This window comes from Stegodyphus dumicola, chromosome 4 (assembly GCF_044657685.1).
Source record: "Stegodyphus dumicola isolate Sdum_Otavi_A_Nest chromosome 4, ASM4465768v1".
Taxonomy (NCBI): Eukaryota; Metazoa; Arthropoda; class Arachnida; order Araneae; family Eresidae; genus Stegodyphus; species Stegodyphus dumicola.
Genome location: NC_140771.1, coordinates 74,892,965 through 74,914,669, shown reverse-complemented (window position 1 = coordinate 74,914,669; position 21,705 = coordinate 74,892,965). Strand labels below are relative to the sequence as shown.

At 32.0% G+C, this 21,705-nt stretch overlaps 1 protein-coding gene across 3 annotated transcripts in view; it reads left to right on the top strand.

Moving 5' to 3' along the window:
* Brms1 (breast cancer metastasis-suppressor 1-like protein) overlaps positions 1-21,705 on the top strand; it is a 76,304-nt gene that overhangs the window by 20,272 nt on the left and 34,327 nt on the right. For all 3 annotated transcript variants that reach the window (XM_035372389.2, XM_035372390.2, XM_085815095.1), the window contains exons 4-7: positions 9,320-9,447; positions 9,528-9,607; positions 16,954-17,050; positions 18,846-18,938. In XM_035372389.2, coding sequence (XP_035228280.1) covers positions 9,320-9,447; positions 9,528-9,607; positions 16,954-17,050; positions 18,846-18,938 — 398 coding nt within the window. The remainder of the gene's footprint in view (positions 1-9,319; positions 9,448-9,527; positions 9,608-16,953; positions 17,051-18,845; positions 18,939-21,705) is intronic.

The window sequence follows — 21,705 nt, the reverse complement described above, 5'->3', positions numbered from 1 at the left end:
TTTTGCTGCTATAGAATAATTTGGGCACTTATAAATTAGCCAGTTCTTACCAATATATTGCCAATAATGCCACCTTACTCTGATTTCAGGAAGCATGTGATACCTCCCAGAAGTTATTTCGAATTCTTTTAAAAACACAAAATGTTTATTTTTTCCTTGTTAATGGTCCTTCTCACTTTTTCTGAGGGGGTAGCTCCTTTTATTATTTTGATGTTTTCTTCAGGCTGATAAGAATAAAGTTATATCTTCATTGCTTCGTTTTTTGCTACTCCTGGAAGATTTTCGAGATAACATTTTGTTGTAATGTGTTAATTTTTGCTGCATTTTGCATCATGTATTTACTAGATTTGGAATATGATTAATTCAATATTTACTGAAAATCAAGAAACCTGTTTTATTGACTTGCTGATGTTGGAAATATATTTCATTGCCTTAAAGGGATTAATAAATTGCTAGCGTTATATCAGCAGATGGCAGCTAATGTACAAATACCTTAATTCATAGTTTAGTCTAGAGTCACTACTATTAAATAATATAGAATCTGTATGTTTATATATTCCTCGCATTGAGGAAAAACGGTGGCACATAAAGCTATCAATTTTGAACATAGTCCTACATCGCAACATGGCCAACTCAAAGCCAGAATTTTTAATTTCAAATTTGGTTTTTTATTTATTTCATATTTTATGCAAATTTTAGAAGCTTTTGATTAAAAATTTACTATGATAGAAGCTTTGTAGCAAGCATGAGATATTTATAATTCAAATTTAATCCAAGAACTCGGTGTGAAAGACGCGTTGCCACTTCGCAGAACATAAAATATTTGTCTTTCAAATTTAATAAAAGAATGCAGCAACTCAAAAGAAATATGTTGCCAGTGTCCCAGTATAATTTTATTTTCCATGTGCCTCTTTGCTGCAATTTAGTGAAGCATACTGGGATGAACAAACTAAGTGATTCAGAAGCAATAAACACAGATGATTCATTTCAATTATTATTAATAATTAGTTGAGTTCATTAAAATTATTATATATTTTTTCTTTTTATGATAACTATTTTAGCTAGCTGGCCATGCAGGTAGCTAGGTAAAAATAACACTCCGAACAAATATTAATTTAGAAGTCAAACAACAAAGTCATGTTCAAGAATTCTCTTAAACTGCAAACTTGCCTTTCTTCAGTCCATCATAAGGGATACACATCAACACTTATCCAAAATTGAGCTTGAGCTATATAAACTTCATCTGGAACTCACTAATTCATATCCAAATTCACTGCCATTGAAATAAGAATGTGGTTAACCATCATAAAAACACATTTTAAATTCCAAAATCTTCTTTTATGGAGTCGCTTATCCCATCTGTTGTGAATTGTGCCAGATTATATGCTCTTCCCCAAATTCATAAAAGGGGTATTCCTTTCCAAACTATTGTGCCAAATTTATGTACTGTCTTGTACCTGTTAGCTAAATATTTAGCTTCTAGATTTTCAACTCTATGAGGTAATAATACCAAATCCAGACTTTGTGAATTGTCTCTTACATCAAAATTGGTGAGCTAATTTCCCTCACTCAACTCTGTTTGAAACAAATGCATTTTGTTTTCCAAAATAAGTATTACAGTCAAACGTCGTTAATCCGGACTCGTCGGGACTTCGGCGATTCCGGATTATCGATTTTTCCGGATTATAGATCATCAGTTTAAATCTCATAAGATGGCATGCACAAATTCTAAAATTAAAAATATGAAACCGTATTTTAGGAAATAAAGAACAATTATTATCTAAAGGGTATCAAAATTTACAAAAAAAAGAAGCTTAATATTTATTTGTTTACTTTATTAAACATTTCTTTCAATGTAAATTGTTTCGTTTTATGTGATAATACTTTCTCTTTAATTCTATAAAGATATAATTTCTTGTTCAGTTAAAAAGCTCTGCTGTTCAAGTCCCGTAATTGCTGTGCCGAGAATACCGACTAACTTGTCAATCGAAATTTTTTCGTCTTCACTAACCTCTCTGTCACCTTCTTCATGTCTTTATCCATTTTTTGCAGCAATTCCACTTTTTGTTTGACGGACATCGAGACATACTTTCGTTTTGTAGATCCTTTGGGAGCTCCAGAATCGGAAATTGACATAATCGAAAGTTCAAGTTTACTTTTATAAAATTGCTCTTACAGTCTGCAAAAAATAATAAGCTGCATCCAATTCGAAGATTAAGGAATAATGCAAGCATCAACATTAACTGAAATAGATAATTGTATAATTTTAGCTTATACCGTCCGTTATACGTTAAATGCGCACGCGAAAATGTATTCTGCACTTGCACACGCGCATATGCGCGTGCGCGTAAAGGTCTTAAGCGCACGCGTAAACGCCTATGCGCATGTGTCAACGCGGCGCATGCGCAGAAAGTTTTTAGCTTTGAGGTCCGAATTATAGATCATTCCGGATTATGGGTGTCCGAATTAACGACTTTTGACTGTACAAGCAAACTGAGGGATTAGCCAATCGAAGCCCCCCTCATTCCCAACCTGGCTGGTATCTACTTGCATTATTATGAATCAAACTTATTTGAAACTGTAAACTTCCCGGCATGGTTTTACGTAGACGATACTTTTACCCTGTTTGATGGTAATAAAGATGATTTAAATAATGTTCTTTCAACCGTGAATTCCATTGATCCTGCTATTCAATTCACTTTGAACTTGAGACATGCAATTTTTTTCTGTTCCTCGACATTTTGGTCACACATAACACATCCAATTTTAGTACTACTGTTTACCCTTAACCTTCATCAGTTTGCCTTCCATATTTCAAATAATGTCGTCCGACTAAACAAAAGTTAGCTTCATTTTACTCCTTTGTTTTCGGTGCATTTCAAATATGCTTCTCCGAATTGGCTGTTGGTCAAGAACTAAATTATTTAAAAGCAGTAGCTATTGATAGGCACTTTTCGCCCAACATTATTAACCAAACAGTTAAAAAATTCTTATCTCAACACACCAAAAAGCACACTCTTGTTTTAAAAGATTATAAGAATTCTGCTGTTCTTTTCTTTCCAACAATTAGCTATAAAATTGCACGTATTTTACAGAAATTTAACTTTCGTGTCATTTATTCTCCTATCAATAAAATTCCTGGTTCCATACTTAAGGACCCCATTTCAGATGTGATTTTCTGGGGTATTTACAATATTCCTTGCCAATGTGGTTTAATTTACATTGGTCAAACAAAGATAGCCTTAAAATTTCACATTAAAGAACATGAGGTATATGTTAGGGAAAAGGAAACACAGAAGTCCTCAGTTGCCCAGCATTGTTGATCAGAAAATCATGCTTTCGATTTTTCTGCGTCCAAAGTTATTCAAAAAACATCTTCCGTTGATGAATTAGATTTTTAAAGGCATTTCACATTAAATAAAATCTCTGCTGTAGTTAATGACCATAATTCCAATCCATCTTTACCTTCAACCTTTAAGGAAATTGTATTGTAGTTTTCATGTTTCATCGATAGATGGTGCCACTAGCTTAACTCCTGTACAGCCATACTTATCTTATTTTATCTTATCAATATATCTTATCTCATTCATTTGCCTATTGGATGATTGACCATTGAAACTAGTCCTATGAAAATTTAAAAATATAACTCTAATTATTGTTGTTTGAGTTCTAAATTAAAGCTAAGTAACTAGTAATTCGAAATGCAGCAGTAAAGCACCAAATATAGTACCTAAGTAAAAAGGGTGTTTTATGATGCTCTGCCATTCTCTGGATTTATGAATCTGCCTTTATAACTCCAGTGCTCAAATTCAGCTGCGTTCATTGTGTATATTTACAAGAATTTCAGTATCTCTCATTTGAATAATTAGTTACTCGGGTATCTTCAAGTAAACAGAGCACTAGTCATAGTAATACACCAAGGCATCAAATATAGTAACCTATTTGTTTCTCTTTGATGTCATTATAAACAAATGGGAAGACTGAACATTGATCCAGTAATTTTCATGCTGATTATTATTATTTAAATTAGTAGCAGTTTAATTTATTTAATTTATTTAATACTGATTTATTTATTATTTAATTTATTTAATACTAATACTTTTAACATAAGACAAATGAATTTAAATAATAATAATCAGTTAATTTAATTAAATAATAATAATAAATAATAATTAATTTAATTTAAATAATAATAATCAGCATGAATTATGTGATTTGGAAATTCCCAAATGATCAAGAGCTGTGATTAAGTTTTTCCAAGGGAGAGGTATGTTTACTGCTCAAAAAAGCCACAAAATCAAATTTTATTCTGTTGCTATAGAAAAGCTACCAAAAAGGTGCTATAGTGAAAGACTGTGTCTCAAAAGAAAAGGTTTACATAACAGAAGCTGATTCGAATTTTTACACAAAACTTTTTTGATGACTATTTACTTCTAGTGTCAAGAGCTCACACTTGTCAAAATTCTGTCATTTGCAACCAAGTATGAAAGTAGTGCTCTTTAACTGAATGATACTGGTACTTGAGAAACAAGACCTTTATTAGTCTCTGATCAGATATCATGAAAACACATTACTGTTGAAGAATATCTGATTGTCTTTGTTCCAGTTTGCCTATTTTTCACATTTATTAAACAAACGTTTGTCTATTTTGGCAATCACTTTTGGACTTTACATTTTTTATTTAAATTTTTACTTCCTTGTAGGAGGTAAATGAAGTATTGTAATCATGAAAAATTCTGGGTATCGTATTTCAACAAAAATATTGATTTTGATTGCTATCGAATGCAATTTAACAATGTTTTTGTGCAACAGCTGTATGTAAGGACAAAATTAAGGATTCCATTTCCCAAACGAATTATAAAATTGATTTAAAATAGATTCAGAACAGATTATTTTTTTTCGTGGCATCTGTACATATGTATATATCTCGTGTAACTCAAAAACGAGTAGCCTCAGAACTTTGAAATTTTGTATATGGGACTGTTATAATATGTAGTTGTGCATCTCCCTTTCTAGTCTTGATGGGCTGCAACCACTATATTATTATCTTACTTTGCAGCTATTGGACAAGTATTAGGAAATTTATTTTGATTTCAATGAATTTCAGTTCATTAATTCAATACAATATACACCCCACTCTGTTACTCGACTCCGTAATCTCAGTATTTTTAGTCTTATATGTTGGTAGACTGTGCATTTTTTGCTTTAAAAATAATTAAAGTCTGTTGTTCTTATCTTTCAGTTAATGTTTTTATGCCTTTAGTTAACCTGCATGTAATAGTTGTAGGATTATCAACAATTTAAAAGTTGTTTAAGCGCAGCTAAGCTTAATTTTTCTTACTATAGCAGCCATATTTGTTTACATTTTAATCTTAGCAGAATAGTGCATTTGTTGCCAAGCTAGAGATACTAAGTTTCACAGCAGCAAAGTAATGTCTTCTTTTATTATTGCGAATTAAATCATGCCTTATCATTTCTGGAATTATCATTTAAGTTATTAAATTATTGGGCTCCTCACGTTTATCTTTATTAACTAAGTGTTTAGAAACCAAGTGAACTACTAAGTGAATAATTGCTTTAGTCCAAAAATAGAAACATAAACTCAGGAAGGGTTAATTACCGTTTATTGCTCAAAATAAAATTGACAGATGGTCCCTTTCTCAGGACATACAACAAAGCGTCCACTTGAGCTTAAACTAAAAAATGTAAGAAATAAGAACTTAAATAATGACTGACTAAAGAGATTTAGCCAAAGCTAACACAGTTTCTAAACTAATTGACCCCTAGTATTAAATTAGCTATCAAGTGCACGTAATACGGCTGAGGTAGTAACGCCAAAAGGCAAACACACGCTGTTGGGGAAATCTAATTCTCTCCGTCAAAGTCAGTGAACTTTGACTTAAATACTCTCTACTACTCATTTGCATGTAACGCGATGCTAAAAATCACTGTGGTAAAGAATTGTTAACTGAAGCTAGAGGAGAAAGGAAAAGAGCTTTAAATTAAAAATAACTGTTGTAAAATTATTATATCTCTTACAAAATTATCCCATATATTGACTCAGCATAGCATCCACAACAATTTAAGTCAGTTTCTGCCCCTTCGGTGTCTTTTTCCTGAGTGAGACCAAAAGTAAACTTTCAGTTTTGTGCACTAAAAAATCTGCCTTCTTGCCTGCTGCCCAAATTGCTTGTTTTTGCGTAGAAACTATAATTTTAATTGTAAAAATTGTTTTTTAATTGTTTTAACAGTATTTGGTCTTTTATGTTTTTCTATATCTTTTAATTTTTAATATAGATATTATGAGTTTTTATGTATTTTTGCCTTGTCACGAAGTCAAAGCTGAATTATTTAAATGAGAAATATATCTCTAATGAAATTCGAAGAAGTTTAAATGAAATTGCAAGAACAAAATGTGTATAATTTAAAATTCTGTGTAAGAAAGTCATGGTGTGTACGGACTTCCTTGCACAGATTTTTTTTTTTTTGACTTTTTTTTGGTTAATAATGCAGCACAGATTTATTGCATATGGTTATGCCAGTCTACTGCAATGTAATATGAGATTTCAAGCTGTTTTTACATTGTTCTTCTTTATGTTGGAGCTACTAAGGTGTTGTCTTTGAACTCTGGCTGGTATCACTAGAACATTAATCATTTGCATTGAAGTACTTTTTACTTCCTTGTGCGAAGTAAAGGAAGTATTGTAATAACGAAAAATTCCGGGTATCATATTTCAATGAAAATATTGATTTTGATTGCTATTGAATGCAATTTAACGATGTTTTTGCATGACATCTGTATGTAAGGTCAGAATAAAGGACTCTTTTGCCCCAAACAAATTATAAAACTGATTTAAAATGGATTCAGAAGCGATTTTTTTTGTGACGTCTGTACTTACATACGTATGTATTTTGCATAATCCAAAAATGAGCAGCCTCAGAACGTTGAAATTTTGTATATAGGACTGCTATAACATGTAGTTGTGCACCTCCCTTTTTGATTGCAATTAGCCGCACCAAAAGTATATAAATAAATATTTAATATGTACCCACTCTGATACTCAGCTCAGTTTTTTTTTTTTTTTTTTAATTTTTATATGTTGGTAAATTGCACATTTTTTGCTTTAAAAATGATTGAATTCTGCTCTTATCTTCCAGTTAAGGTTTTTATGCCTTTAGTTAATCTCTATGTAATAATAGTAGAATTATCAACAATTTAAAAGTAGTTTAAGTGCACCTAAGCCTAATTTGTCTTACCATAGCAGTTTACATTTGAAACTTAGCAGTATAGTGAATTAAGTCTTTCTGCACCTTCAGTGTCTTTTTAGTGAGCGGGACCAAAAGGAAACTCTTAGTTTTGTGCACTGTGCCTTCTTGCCTACTGGCCAAATTGCTTGTTTCTGTGTAGAAACTCTTAAACTTTAATTGTAAAAATTGTTTTAACTGTATTTAGTGTTTTATGTTTCTCTGTATCTTTAAATTTTTAATGAAGATATTTTGAGTTTTTATGTGCTTGGATCATACAGAAATGATTGACGCAATGGCTCTCACAACAAAATTATTACACAATGCAACAGGGAAAACAAGCGAAACAGACACAAAGGACGGGGGGCGTGAGCTATATAGAATGCATAGATGGCACTCGCTGCAGGCGAACAGTGTAAGTCAGTGCCTGTCCCTTTTGCCGTCGTCATTGAGAGCCTGGGTAGCTATGATGGAAGGTGACTATCGCAGTCAGTGTTGGGCAGCATGGTTCCTGTGGAAAGAAGGGATACAGGTTGGCGAGATCCATCATCACATGGTGTCAGTGTGCAGGAACAAAGCACCCTTAAAACGTGCCATATATCGTTAATTGGCCAAGTTCAGCAGTAGATTGGACACCGCAGCCAAAGGTGTCAGCGCGGGACGACCAGCAACATTGTGTACAGCAGCAAATGTGCAGACTTGTTGGATTTGATCATAGCGAACAGCCGCATAACGTTTAACGAGATGCAGGAAGAGACAGGGCTTGCACAAGGAACATTGCAGGCGATTGTGTGTGATGATTTGGAGATGACAAAGGTGTCTGCAAAGTGGGTGCCTTATGCACTCACGCCACATTAAAAGCGAAGTGTGTCAACATCTGCAAAGAACTTCTTGCACTACATGATGTCGATCCAGATGATTTCTTCGCCTGCCTGGTCACAGAGGACGAGTCATAGTTTTTGTACTACACTCTTGAGGGGAAAAAGCACAGCTCCATCGAGTGGAAACATGCATTAAGCCCACGTCTCAAGAAGCCTAGGCCGTAATTGAACACATGAAAACAAATGGCAACAGTCGTCTAGGATGTCCAGGGCATTCTTCTCATGGACTGGCTGGTGCCTGGGTGCACCATCAACAGCAACTGGTACTCTGAGGTTGCCAGGATGCTGCGACGGTGAATTAAGCAACGTTGTCTGGGCAAATGGGTACTGCACATGCTGTTGCAGCTCAACAACGCATGCCCCCACACCAGTCCAAACACCTATGACACTTTCGAGGCATTGGGCTTCACTGTGATGCCACACCCTCCGTACTCTCCTGATCTGGCTTCCTCAGACCTTGCCTTGTTTGACAAAATGAAGGGCGCAATCAGGGGCCAACATGTTGAATCTTCTGTCGAATTACATGCAATTGTCCGTAGGTGGTGCACCAACAGCCCCACAGACTGGTTTACCAAAGCCCTCCAGGACCTTCCGCCAGATGGCAGAAATGTATTGACTTGGGCGGGGATTATTTCTAACTGATGTACTATCCATTTTTGTTAATAAATTGTATTCCGCTCTTGGCAGCATATGTGTTATTCATTTCTATACGACCTAAATATTTTTGCTTTGTCACGAAATGAGAACTGAATTAATTGAATGAGAAATATATCTTGAAAAGAAACTTGAGAAAATAAGTTTAAATGAAATGCAGGAAAAAATGCATGTAATTTAATATTCCATGCAAGGAAGTCGTGGTGTACACATCCAATTTTTTCTTAAAGTAGAATGAGGACCTGCAAATTGTGGTTTTGTGTGCTAGATGTTTTAGATTTTATGATAGATTAATTCTTACTTTATACAAATTTAATTATTTTTTCAATGCTTTGTAAGTAAAAAATTTATTATTTATTATTAAATAAATTGAAATCTTCATTAGGATTATGGCTTAGCTGAATATTACAAAAGAAAGTTCTCATTTTGTTAAATTTATTTTCTAATATTTTGTTTTTGTAAATGACAAATAAATGTTACTTTCTGATCTCTTGATGATGAACTGGTCTGATTTATAACGCTGGTTTCTTTCTACGTAGATTATATGTAGAGAGGAATTCACAAGTGGAAATCCATTTAGAGCTTGTAAAAGCGGGAACTGCTGATGATTACACACAACCTCTTCAAGAACTACAACAGAATTTAAAAAATCGCCTTGAAGTTGCAGGTTTGTTTCTTGTATACATTTAACTTGTATGTAACACTGCAAGTACAGATTTATTTATTTATTTATTTATTTATTTTTAGAAATTTTGAAGAGATTTAAGCTTGATAATATTAATAATATTAGCCAGTCAGAAATACAGGCAGCCAAGCAGAATCTTGAAGTAAGCATTAATATTTCATAAATGTTTGTTTATATAATGTGGTATTCTAAATTAGTATTAACAAAACGTATTTACTCATATCCAGTAGAACCAACAACCATACAGGTTGGGATTTTAAGTTGTGCAAATTTTAGGTTATAAATAGAAACAAATTCATAAAAGCTTTTCATTTCCTTTTAACATTTTTTATTGTGAAATCCATATTCAGTATATTATGTGTTTTATGTATAAAGAAAATAACAATAAAAAGAATATATAAGCTACAATATTCAGTACAATACAGCCAAAACTATAAACATTGGATTTTAGACATTAAAATTGTTAGAAAAATGCATGATGAATTGTTCTGCAATTGTAGCCACATTAAATAATTTGCCCGAATTCATACTTTTCAGTAAAAGTAATCGTGATCATCAACAGAATTAATCAAATTTACACCTTTTTACAATAATGGTACAACTAATGCTAAATGGAATATCTTTGCTGGTAACCTTTTACGCTTCATTTTCAAAACAAGTCGCAGCCATTTCTTATCAGATTGATTGTTTCTTTCAATACTGGCATACAATTAATTACATAGAATTTTTACAAAATATAGTTAAATTTTATACCCTAAGACCATTTGTGGTAATTAAGTCAATTAGGATGCAATCACACCGCTCACCCGAAGGCGAAAATGTAGGAAAGACAAGATTAAGGGTTGAATTCATCAATTCTAATGAGAATGCACTAGCGAAGTAAAGCACTACGGTTTTACATAATTTGTGAGTAAGCTATTCATATGAATTGAAATAATTCTTGCATTTAAACTTGTATTCCAAATTAAGATTTAACTTGAAATTAATGTAGATAATCACTGAGAGATTTTTGTAGTGTAGTTTACGTGAAATGAGATCACTTTGGGTCACCTGATACGAATCGGCGAATCAGGATGTTGAACCATGAAAGCATAGTAAATTCTTAAATTAACATCTTTTTTACAAATTTATTGTCTTTATTTATTGGCTTTTTACAAAATTTTAAATCATATTAATATGGTTATGCCTTCCAAATAAAAAATTCATAGAACTAAAATTTTTTATGTGTGTACTGTATGCTGTTGCCAAACTCTGCTTGGCGAGATTTGCGCCGGTGAAACGGAAAAGTACCCCATAAAAATGTAATCATTATCAAAAACAGAATGAATCAAATCAAATCATGACTTTAGTGGACCAACCGAAGAAATTTTTTTAAATGTTTCTGATCAATCTGTGTTACAAAAATCAAAAGAGTGATCTGTTGTATAAGATAATTCACATTTTATGTGTAGTAATCATATATATTTTCATAAAAATAAAACCTCAAAAATTATGAAAAATATGAAGGATTCCTTTAAAAAATTTCTAAATTGGTGCTAAATTATGCTGCTTGATGACAGTTTCACTATCTATGGTATAATATGTTAGTACAAATAATCATATAAATTAAAAATATATTAATAAAATTCAATAGTGAAACTTGAATTTGGGTGTTTCAGAACAAAGATTTATGAGAACGAGGTATGAAAAGAGTCCACCACTTTGCTGTTATAGAAACGTAGCCCGAAATGTGCCACAAAAAGTTGGGTCTGTCAAAAAAATACTATTTTTGATTCTTAATAATAAAGCTTACAAATTATTGTTTCTTGCTTATAATATGCAGGATGTTCAAATATAAGCAGCTTTCTTGCTTATAATATGCAGGATGTAATGAAACTGAAAATACTGAAATGATACTGAAAAGCTGACAAAGTTCAAGAAAAACTTTATGCTAAAATTTAAAATGAAAGCTTAAGATACAAATGAGTATTTAAAAATAATAATAATAAAATATTAAAAAAAAACTGAAAGCTTTCAGATTTTACATTATGCCCAAAGAGGTGTTTTTTTAACAATTTGTGTGTTACATTTATTTATTAAATATCATGTTCTTCGCACTTAAACCGTAAAATTCAGTTCAACAGCAATATCACAAAATAATTCTAGCATATCTTTAGAATTTCTGATACACAGTCTCGCACACTGGAGATAAAAATGTTTTTTTCCCCCTTTTTACAATGTTGCCATTCCTCGCTTTGAAATGATTTTCTTAATCAAAAATTCTTTAATGTCCGACAAAATCTGAAATAGATAATAAAACAAATTCTAAATTAGTGCTTCCAGATGACCATATTTGCTGGAGGATTATGTTATTCAAAATTTGATGGCTGTAGGTACCGTTGTTTTATTACAGTGCGAGAAACATACATTCATTTATGTAGATTCTTCATTATTTAGTTTTTTTAATATAATAAAGGGCTGTAATAGTTTTTGTCAACAGTTTGAAAAGTGAATTGACACAAAATGCCAAAACGAAATTAATAGCCCTTTTGAGCTAATGCGCTTTGGGCTAATAATTTTAAGCTGTGCATGTGCAAAATATATTAACTTTTTTCTTTCAAAACTTGGTATTATAGAGACAATGTATATAAAAATGCAGGATAATATCATTCAAATTCCAAAAATATATTGATGATATAATTATTAGCAGTTACTTTCTGGGATTAACTGGATGATGAGAGATTTTTCACAAATTGTCTATTTCTGTCAGGGGCTTCCAGATCTTTACATTTATTCATTCTGACATCAAACATTTGTTTTATGCTCAAGCACTTTTCTTCTGTTTCTTATGTAGCATCAGACACATATTTTTGGTTATTTGTCTATTCCAGGATTAATTCATTCATAATAAAATAATATCAAATAAATTAAGAAAATACTAATTTGTGGAAATTTTTCCCTATAATTATTTTGTTATTGGCTTATGAAATGCATGTATGACTGAATTTTCACTGGAAAATGCGAATTCAAGCATGTTATTATATGACCATAGTTACAAATTAATCTTCTAAATATTTTTTTGCCAAAATATATATATGGTTAATGTTGGCTATATAGTATATTACAGAATAGAGGAAATTATATAAAGCTGGTCATTCTGATACAAGGGAAAAATACTATTTTTAGTTCTAATCACTGGAAAGATAGCAAATTGCTGCAGCATTTTTCTGTTGACAGGGTGGCAATCATTGCTAAATATAAAAAATTTTGCAAGAATATAGACAGTAGTAGTTTTAGCAATCATAAATGCATTGTAGGTTAAAAATATAATTGTATATGAGTACTTGAAAAAATATTGGAGAGTTTCATGTAGTGAACAATTTGACCAAATAAATTTTGAGTTCACAATCCTGTATTGTTTTGGTATGATCACTGTTTTGATTTTTTATTAGCTTTAAAAATTATTTCATTTTGTGGTTATTTGAGATGAGTTTTTCACTGTGGATAATTCCTTTTGATACTTTTCTGATTATTATGATATGGTTGCCGCCTTTCTGAAAAGGTGGCAACCATTTGCAAGCAAATCTCACAAGTACGTGTTTTAAAATAGAGGTTAAGGAAAAAGTATTATAATTTTCTTATAAAAACCATTAGAATTTGAAATGTATATGAAAATGGACATACTGCTTCCTGAAAATGAAGACTTATGTGTATTTGGTACACTCTGAAAATTTGGTGATGGTACTAAGGTTGCACGCTGTAATATTAACTATCTTTTATTTGCTGTCCCATCAGAAAGGCTAACGGCTGAATTCAAACAGCACAGAGTTAATCTTCATTTATGAATTGCAAGTGTTATAATTTTTTTAAAAAAATATTTGGTGACAAAAATTGGTAGCATTTGTATAGTAGCTTGTTTCAACTCAAGAAACCAGTAGCAATTTGTAAATGTCACCAAAAATTGCCAAAGCCATCTTATCTGCATTTCACTGTTGACATCTGAAAGGCTGTACAAATTTTGGTTTTCTTCTGTATCATAAAATTAATTTTAAGTACTTTTCTGAAATTACGTGATACTTCTAAAATAAATATTTTTTAAAGCTGTATCATGCGTTTTTAAACCCTTATTTGCACATTTTCGTGATGTTATTTCAGCACACCTCTAGCTTAGTACTAGGTGTCCCCCCCCATCCAAATTTTTTTGGTTACTTTTTTCAGGATTTCTCCCTTTTTTTACTAAATTTCTGTTGTGACTTCATTTCATCTCTAAAATACTTTTTTTTTTTATAATATATATAAAAAATCATAAAAAATTCAGAAAAATGGTAGTTTTATATGCTGCTTCTTGAATGGCTAAATAAAATTGTCAAAATAAAAAATAGCAGTAACTAACAAACATTGCTGTAAAAGGAGAATTAAAGAAGACTAAATAATAGTCATAAAATTCAAGTTGTCAAAAAAAAAAAAAAAAAAAAAAAAAAGTTTCTCTTTTGCAGTGGATACAATGCCACATCAATTTGATTAAATAAGAGTCTAAATGTTAGCAGATATTGCCTGTTTGACATTTATTGTACCATTTTGCATTACTCCACAAGTGTTTCCCTCCAAAAAAAGGTAATAAATATATAACAGACTCTAATCATAAATATTTCCCTGCATGTAACTGAAGAATGTGTCAAACTCTGAAAGAAGATACCAAACTTTCACTTAAATATTGATTTATTAATCTTTACATCTGAAAATAAACGAAGGCTACAACTTAAAACAAATTCATGGAATACAGATAACATTGCCACACAAAAGAAAACTAAAAGTAATCATTTAAAGTCTCTGAAGTTACTTCTCGTTCAAGAGTGATGTCATATTTCATGGAGCTCATAATATTTTTTTTTTTTTTTTCCCTTTCAACAAGCTTTTAATGAACTGGATATGACATTTAGTTTCTAGAGATAAACAAAATAAGAATATTTTTCAGTGAAATATTCAGGGTTCTAAATCATGAAATTATTTATTATTAAATTATTTATTTCATGAAATCATGAAATTATTTTATTAAATCTCAAGTGATTCAATTTTAATGGCACAACAGAGGGTTTGTTAAGGTGTTTTATGCTCTTGCTGAGCTTGCAGTTTACCAGTTTGGGTACTCTTTTGTTATCAGGACCAGATTCAGAAATGTATTATGAATGTAAGTGCCCATGTATACGTGTATATACGAGGCTAAGTTGAAAAAAGTTTCCCCTGTCGACTGTGGTCAGAGTTGTGTATGAAAAGTCAAAAATAGAATGAGACATTAAAGATATCTTTGCATATGGAAGAAGCGTTGAACGGCTATGGGCGAAAGGCGACACAGCAGGAAAACGCGTATGTCACTGATACACCATTGGGTAGAGGTCGCTACATAACAAGCAGATGGCGCTGTTGCAGTGCCTGCACAAAGCGGAGACCAGCCTCTCATTTGAGCCCCGGTAGGTATGGAGAGAAGGTGCGTTTTGAATTCGTGGTCAAAGGAGGAAGTGAGAGCGGTTATCCGCTATGAAAGGTCACGTAGAGTATCAGGAACAGAAATTCATAACCGCCTCGTGGAAGTCTATGGGCCAGGTGTGATGTCGAAGCAAATGGTGCGGAGATGGTGTCGCACATTCAGTGATGGACGTCAGCAAGTGGAGGACATACCGAGAGCTGTACGGACGCGCACGACCACTACAGATGCAAATGTCAGGAAGGTAGATGACATGATTAGAGCGAACCGGCGTATCACCATCGATGAAGTAGCGGAAGAACTTGGAATCTCACATGAGCGAACTCAAAACATCATCCACGACATTCTTTGATACAGAAAAGTGTCAGCATGATGGGTGCCGTGACAATTGACCTCGACACACAAGGAACAATGCATGGGGGTCAGCCTGGAACATTTTGTGCATTACCATGAAGATGGCAATGACTTTCTGTTTCGGATTGTGATGGGGGATGAAACGTGGGTCCACCATTTCACGCCAGAATCGAAGGCCGCACCTATGGAGTGGAAACATCCGTCATCACCTGTCCGAAAGAAGTTCAAGACAACTCCCTCTGCAGGTAAAGTGCTCCTCACAGTTTTCTGGGACATCCAGGGAGTTTTGTTTTTGGACTTCTTGGAGGTTCGAACCATCAATGCTACGCGCTACTGTGACACCCTGTCGAAATTGAAAGAGGCGATTCGGAAAAAGCGGCCTGGCCTTCTCACATCTGGCGTTCTGCTGTTGGATGACAATGCCAGACCATATTCGGCGACAGCAACACAAAACCATATTGCAACTCTTGGTTGGGAGCGCCTACACCATCCGCCATACAGTCCTGATCTCGCACCAAGCGACTTCCATCTGTTTTCGGCTTTGAAGAAAAATCTCGGGGGAAGGCGCTTTGGAAGCAATACTGAAGTGAAACAAGCCGTTCAACGCTTCTTCCATATGCAAAGCCCTGATTTTTTCCTGGAGGGCTTTTTTAAGCTTATCAAGCGATATGACAAATGTCTCAATGTACTTAGTACCTATGTGGAAAAATAAAAGTATGTCATATCTTTAATGTCTCATTCTATTTTTTGACTTTCATACACAACTCTGACCACAGTCGACAGGGGAAACTTATTTTTCAACTTACCTTCGTAATTGGGTGTGCGTATACACACACATACGTGGATGCATACTTACACATGTTCATACAAACATTTTTGAATCCAGTCCCAATAACAGAAGATTACCCCAGTTAGTTCCCCTAGATTCATTCTTGGTAACACAACTTTTTGTATCTTTTCAGCTTCAGTATTGAAATTTGGTTTTTGCTTCAAATGCTTATAGTATGCACTCAGTGTTAGATGAAAACAAACAAAATTCAACGTTTCAGAAAATTCATCGTAGTAAATTAAATGGCAGGTTCTTTTTGTTGTATGTCTGTATGCAAATAAACTTTTTAATACATTATACCCATTGGGCCCACGAGCGGCCGAGCGGTAAAGTTGCTGAACACTGGTAGTTCGGTCCGAGGTTCGAATCCCGCGAACGGGCTGCCGTCATGGGCGTTTTCGTGGTTTTCCCCATGTGTAACGTATATACGAGCCAGTTTCCCTTGGAAAATTCCTCCACGAAGGCATCCCTCCTCTTAGGCAGATACCCCTCGAGGCTTTGCCATAATCACACACACATTATACCCATTACATGTCTTGATTCTTGCAAATTAATGTTTTCTGCAGTTATTTTTTTCCATGCTTGTCGATTATGTCAATGCTAATCTTTTATTCTCACAAATTCTTTTGGACAGCTTCCTTGCAAGAAGTAAACATGTTTGCTATGTAAGCTTTTAACTTTTACTTAATTAACATTTGGTGATAATCTTGGCACACTTGGTAAGGTAAACTATAAAAATGAAATGATTTCATATCAGATGATCTTTTGAATAATTATTGTCATGATTCAAATTTTTATGCATTTTACTATCTAATGAGGTTTTGATATTATTTGTTTTTTACAGAGTGAAAAGTCCTTATTATGGGATTCTATAAAATCTGATCTAGAAGAAAAAATACGAAGATTAGAAGAGGATCGTAATAGCATTGACATTACTTCAGGTATTTAGTTTTTATTTTCTTGTATTTTTTATTATAGTAGACAAAGAGCTCTACGTGCTTGCCAAAATAATACACTGTGTCCATAAAAATTTTTATATAGCTGTTATTTTCACAGCTTTTGATTACAGACATATACTTCCAAAAATGTTTTAAATGATGCAAAAATGTTTTAGCATTGTTAAAACTTAAAAAAAAAATATATATTAAAGAATTTGTCCCCTCACCTTCCCCCCCCCCCCACAGTTTTGAAAAAATTGCTAACTCGCATAGTCCATATAGTAGTTATATTTAGTGAAATTTTGTATTCATTCTTTGCAGTAAAACAATTAGTATTTGATTTCTATAAAATTAAAATATATGTTTCTTTCTTTTTTTCTTTTTCTTTTTTTTTTAGAAATCTGGCTCCACCAGAAAATCAAACTTTTCTTCTTGGAAACCTCTTCTTGGAAGATTGGTTAAAATATAAATTAGGACCATGCAAAGTTTATTTTCCTACCCACACACATTTAATGTAATTAATTGATATTCCATTATGATTTACTACTATGTAACATTCTTTAATTTATAATTTTGGTATGCTTAATATTCTAAAACATTTTAACACAATTAATTCATAAGTTTTCAAATGCTAAAAGTGTGTGTGGGAGGGAAATGCTGTTTTTACTTTAAGATCTTTATCTAATTGTCATGTCAAAAAATTCATTGGATTAGAATATTTTTTATTTATGTAAATAATGTTACAAGTTTGTTATTTGCCAATTTTGAAACCTGCCACTATTTTCTAAAATATATATATTTTAAGAGTTTGATGAAAAAGGTAACTTTAAAAATATATATATATATATATATATATATTGATCAGACTCATGATAGCAATCTTCAGATTAGTGCTTGTCACCTAATTTATTAGCACCAGAAACTTTTTATTAAACTTTTATTTCATTTCCTGTGTTACACACAAAGTTATATCTCTCTCTTCAATTTGTGTACAACCTCTGAATTCCAGTCTTTCTTTTTTCTTTTTTTTTGGGGGGGGGAGGATGAGGATAAAATTTTACTAAGTAACAACCATAGGTTTAACAAGTTAGATTTCTTAATTTTTATAGAATTGGTTTTTTTTAAATTTAAAATTGGCAGGTAATTAAAATATTAGTGTCTTTAAAACATTTTTGTAATTCAACATAAATATCTATGACCAACACTTGCAAATGTGAGGGCTGTTTAAAAGTTTTTATGGGCATAGTGTATAATCCAATCTTACTTATAAATATTTCTGATATTTTTTATCATATTGCCATTTGAAAGCATAGTAACTTTTAAAAAACTATTAGTTAACTAGATATTGAGATGAATATTGGATTATCCATTTTATTTATTAAAGAGTTATTTCATCATGTAGAACATTATTTAACCATATTAGTTTTACTGAGTTATTATTTCACCATATAGACTTTACTAAGTTAGTTGATTATACTTTGCTTATTTAAAACTAATCAATTAAAATTTTTGTGAATATCCACCTGATTTAAGTGGAATGCAAAACTTTCATTGGGATAGTTTACTGTGCTCTTGTATAAGACATTGTTTATCCAAGATATCATTGAAACATGCATTAAAAAGTAACTTCATCAAAATATTTTTTAACTTTTAGGTGAAATCTTCCAGAATAAAAAAAAAAAAAAAATTCTTTTATTAGTTTTATAAAATGTTCATTAACTTTGCCTTTTTTATTGAAAAATATGCCATATATCTTGAAATTTAAATAAGCTACACACCTATTCTATATCTTTTATAGATTTGTGGAATGAGCAAGTGAATCATAGGAAAAACAAACGTAAAGCAGATCCACATTGTTTAGGAAAACGTAAAAAGCCAGTTACTGTTACAGATATCCTTTTCTTGTGTATTTCTTTATTATATAAAATATTAAATTTTTTCATGTTATATACATTTGTTGTGGTAATCTTTTTAATTTTATGTTTCTGAAATTATGTTTCAAATAATCAAGTAACAAAAAAAAAAAAAAAAAAAACAAACTTAACATTTTATTTATATGTATAATTGCAACTGGATTGCAAAGTTAAAAGTGTGGAACTTTATCTTATAAAGTCCCAGACTTTTCAGTCATTTTCTAATTTTGCAGTGCATTCAAATCCATTTGTTTAGGGTTAATTTTGAAAATGCTGATAAGTGCATTTTTATTGCATGCAATTAATATTGTTTTCCTTTCATTATAATGAAACAGTTACTTTCACTATATTAATTTAGTAACTACTTTTAAGATAGAATTATTTGATTGCATATTGAGGGCTAAAATCTGATGTTCTGTGGAAAAGCTGATTCAATGTGAGAGTTTCTTTAATTAGAGTTTAATTCATTTGCTGTGTTATAGAAAGCTGTATACTAATAATGGTGATTTTACCATGTTATTTATCTGGAAATTTTTAGTTCTTAATTTTTATTTTTTATGCATATGCAAGCTATTATGCATAATTAACATAAATTGAAAACTTGGGGGTACTTTTTGGTTAACCAGGAGCAAAACATACTAACTTTTTTTGGGCGATAGTTTAGAATACTTGCACAAGTAATCAGAACAAAATGGCCATTACCCATAACAAAGCTGAAAACATTTTTCAATATACGGAGTGTTTCTAAATGAATATTGGGGTTTTAATGCTTTGTAGTATTCATTACATAAAACTTAAAATCGTAATTAATTCATGAAATGAAAGAGCAACTCAAAAAGTTCTGTTTGTTGTTACGCGCATGCGCCAGAAAGCGCTAGTAGCAAAAATGGCAACTAGTGAACAGAAAGCTTTTTGTGTTCTACAGTTTGCAAAGACAGAATCTGTAATTACTGTGCAACGGGCATTTACTGTGCAACATGCGTTCCAGATTAAGTTCTGATGTGATCCCCCAAGTGATAATAACATCCGTAAGATGGTATCATTAGTTTGAAAATACCGGCTGCCTTTGCAAAGGGAAGAGTATGGGACGACCAAGGGTTTTAGACTTGATGTGTGCCTTGTGACGAAAGGTGCTCATATTAACACTTGCAGGCTTGTAGATATAATTATATTTCATTTTATGTATAATTATAATTTTAAGTTTTCTATTATAAATACTACAAAGCATTAAAAACCCCAATATTCATTTAGAAACACCTTGTACATAAAAAAGTATTTATTTTCATGAATATCCAAAGAAGAAATTTTTATTTATTTGGTTAATCGATGCTCTTCCTCCTGTAGTAGGTAAAAACATTGCAACACAATCTAATTTCGCCAGAAAAATGAAGTTTCATTGTATGATTTCGATTATGTGTTGAATTTGTTGCTAATATCCCTTTAAAAAAAGAGGGGAGATGGACCTTCTCTTTGTGGTAATAGCTAAATTTTTAGCATTTTTGAATATCAAATTTGCATGATAGTAAAAATAGATGCTGCATTTAAATGAATACTGGAATGATAGGGAATAAATCCTGTCAGGTTTTTATGCAAGTTGGTGTAGATCAAAATTATTTAGACACTTTCCACTTGCGTCTGGCTAACCAAAATATACCAACTTAAGTTATATCAACATATTTACTTATCTCATAACATATATTGGTGTCACATAAGGCATTAAGTTATATTTAAAAATAGATTTTCTGTTTCAAATGTTGAGCTGTAAACTGTGCACTCAGAAGGTTTTCTCTAGTCTCTAAAATCAAGTGGTGTCTCCCAATTTTCCATTCCCAGTTCAAAAATATTTTCATTTGGTTCTAAGACTAAAATGTTTTTAGCAACTTTTCTCAATCTGTGGTCCTTGAACCCTGCCCTTCTGGTCCTCTTAAATTTCCAAAATAAGACAAAAAATAAAATTCAGTTAACCTTGTATACTACAGTATAGCTGAAAATCTCGGAGTTTGGCAATCATCTATCATGCATTCTCCCAAGACTGACATTTTATGAAATTTATTACCAGACACTGTGTCTGTGAATTTCCCATTCTAGTCTTGGCTACACAAGAGGAATTTAAAGCATAATGGCTGTGGTGCTTCTTACTAGCATATATACAAATATAGAACAGTTATGCAAGAATCTGCAGGCTATTTCATTCATTAATGTGACTGTTAACATTTATTTAATTTTCAGTTAACCCTTTGTTGCATACAAATAATCTAGAGAAATTAAATGAAAATGTTTGTATTTTTTCTACTTAAAATAACCTTAGTAATAATAATAATAAAAATTAATTTTATTCAAATTTCATTTTAAATAATTGCTACAGTTTTTTCACTTCAGTGGACAGCATGCATATACGTACATGCGTACAAATCTCTTCCCAATGATTTACGGTCATTGCATTTGAAATCCTTTCCTGCCTTGTTTGCAGTGATCATTACCATCTTCTAAATGCTAAATCTACAACCGACATGTACATACATATCCCCCAAAATACCTTCATTTTGTCGATTGTGATTGAATTAATTTTGCTATGATTTTGTAACCTGTACCTATTGGATTCAAATGTCAAATGTTCTAGAAATTCCTTGCCAAACATAAACATTTTCAGTGGTGTTTTGGCTTGATAAGCAGTACATTTGGGTTTCAATTCACTCTTTTCGGTAGATATTTATCTACCCACCCCACAATTTTCTCAATCTGACA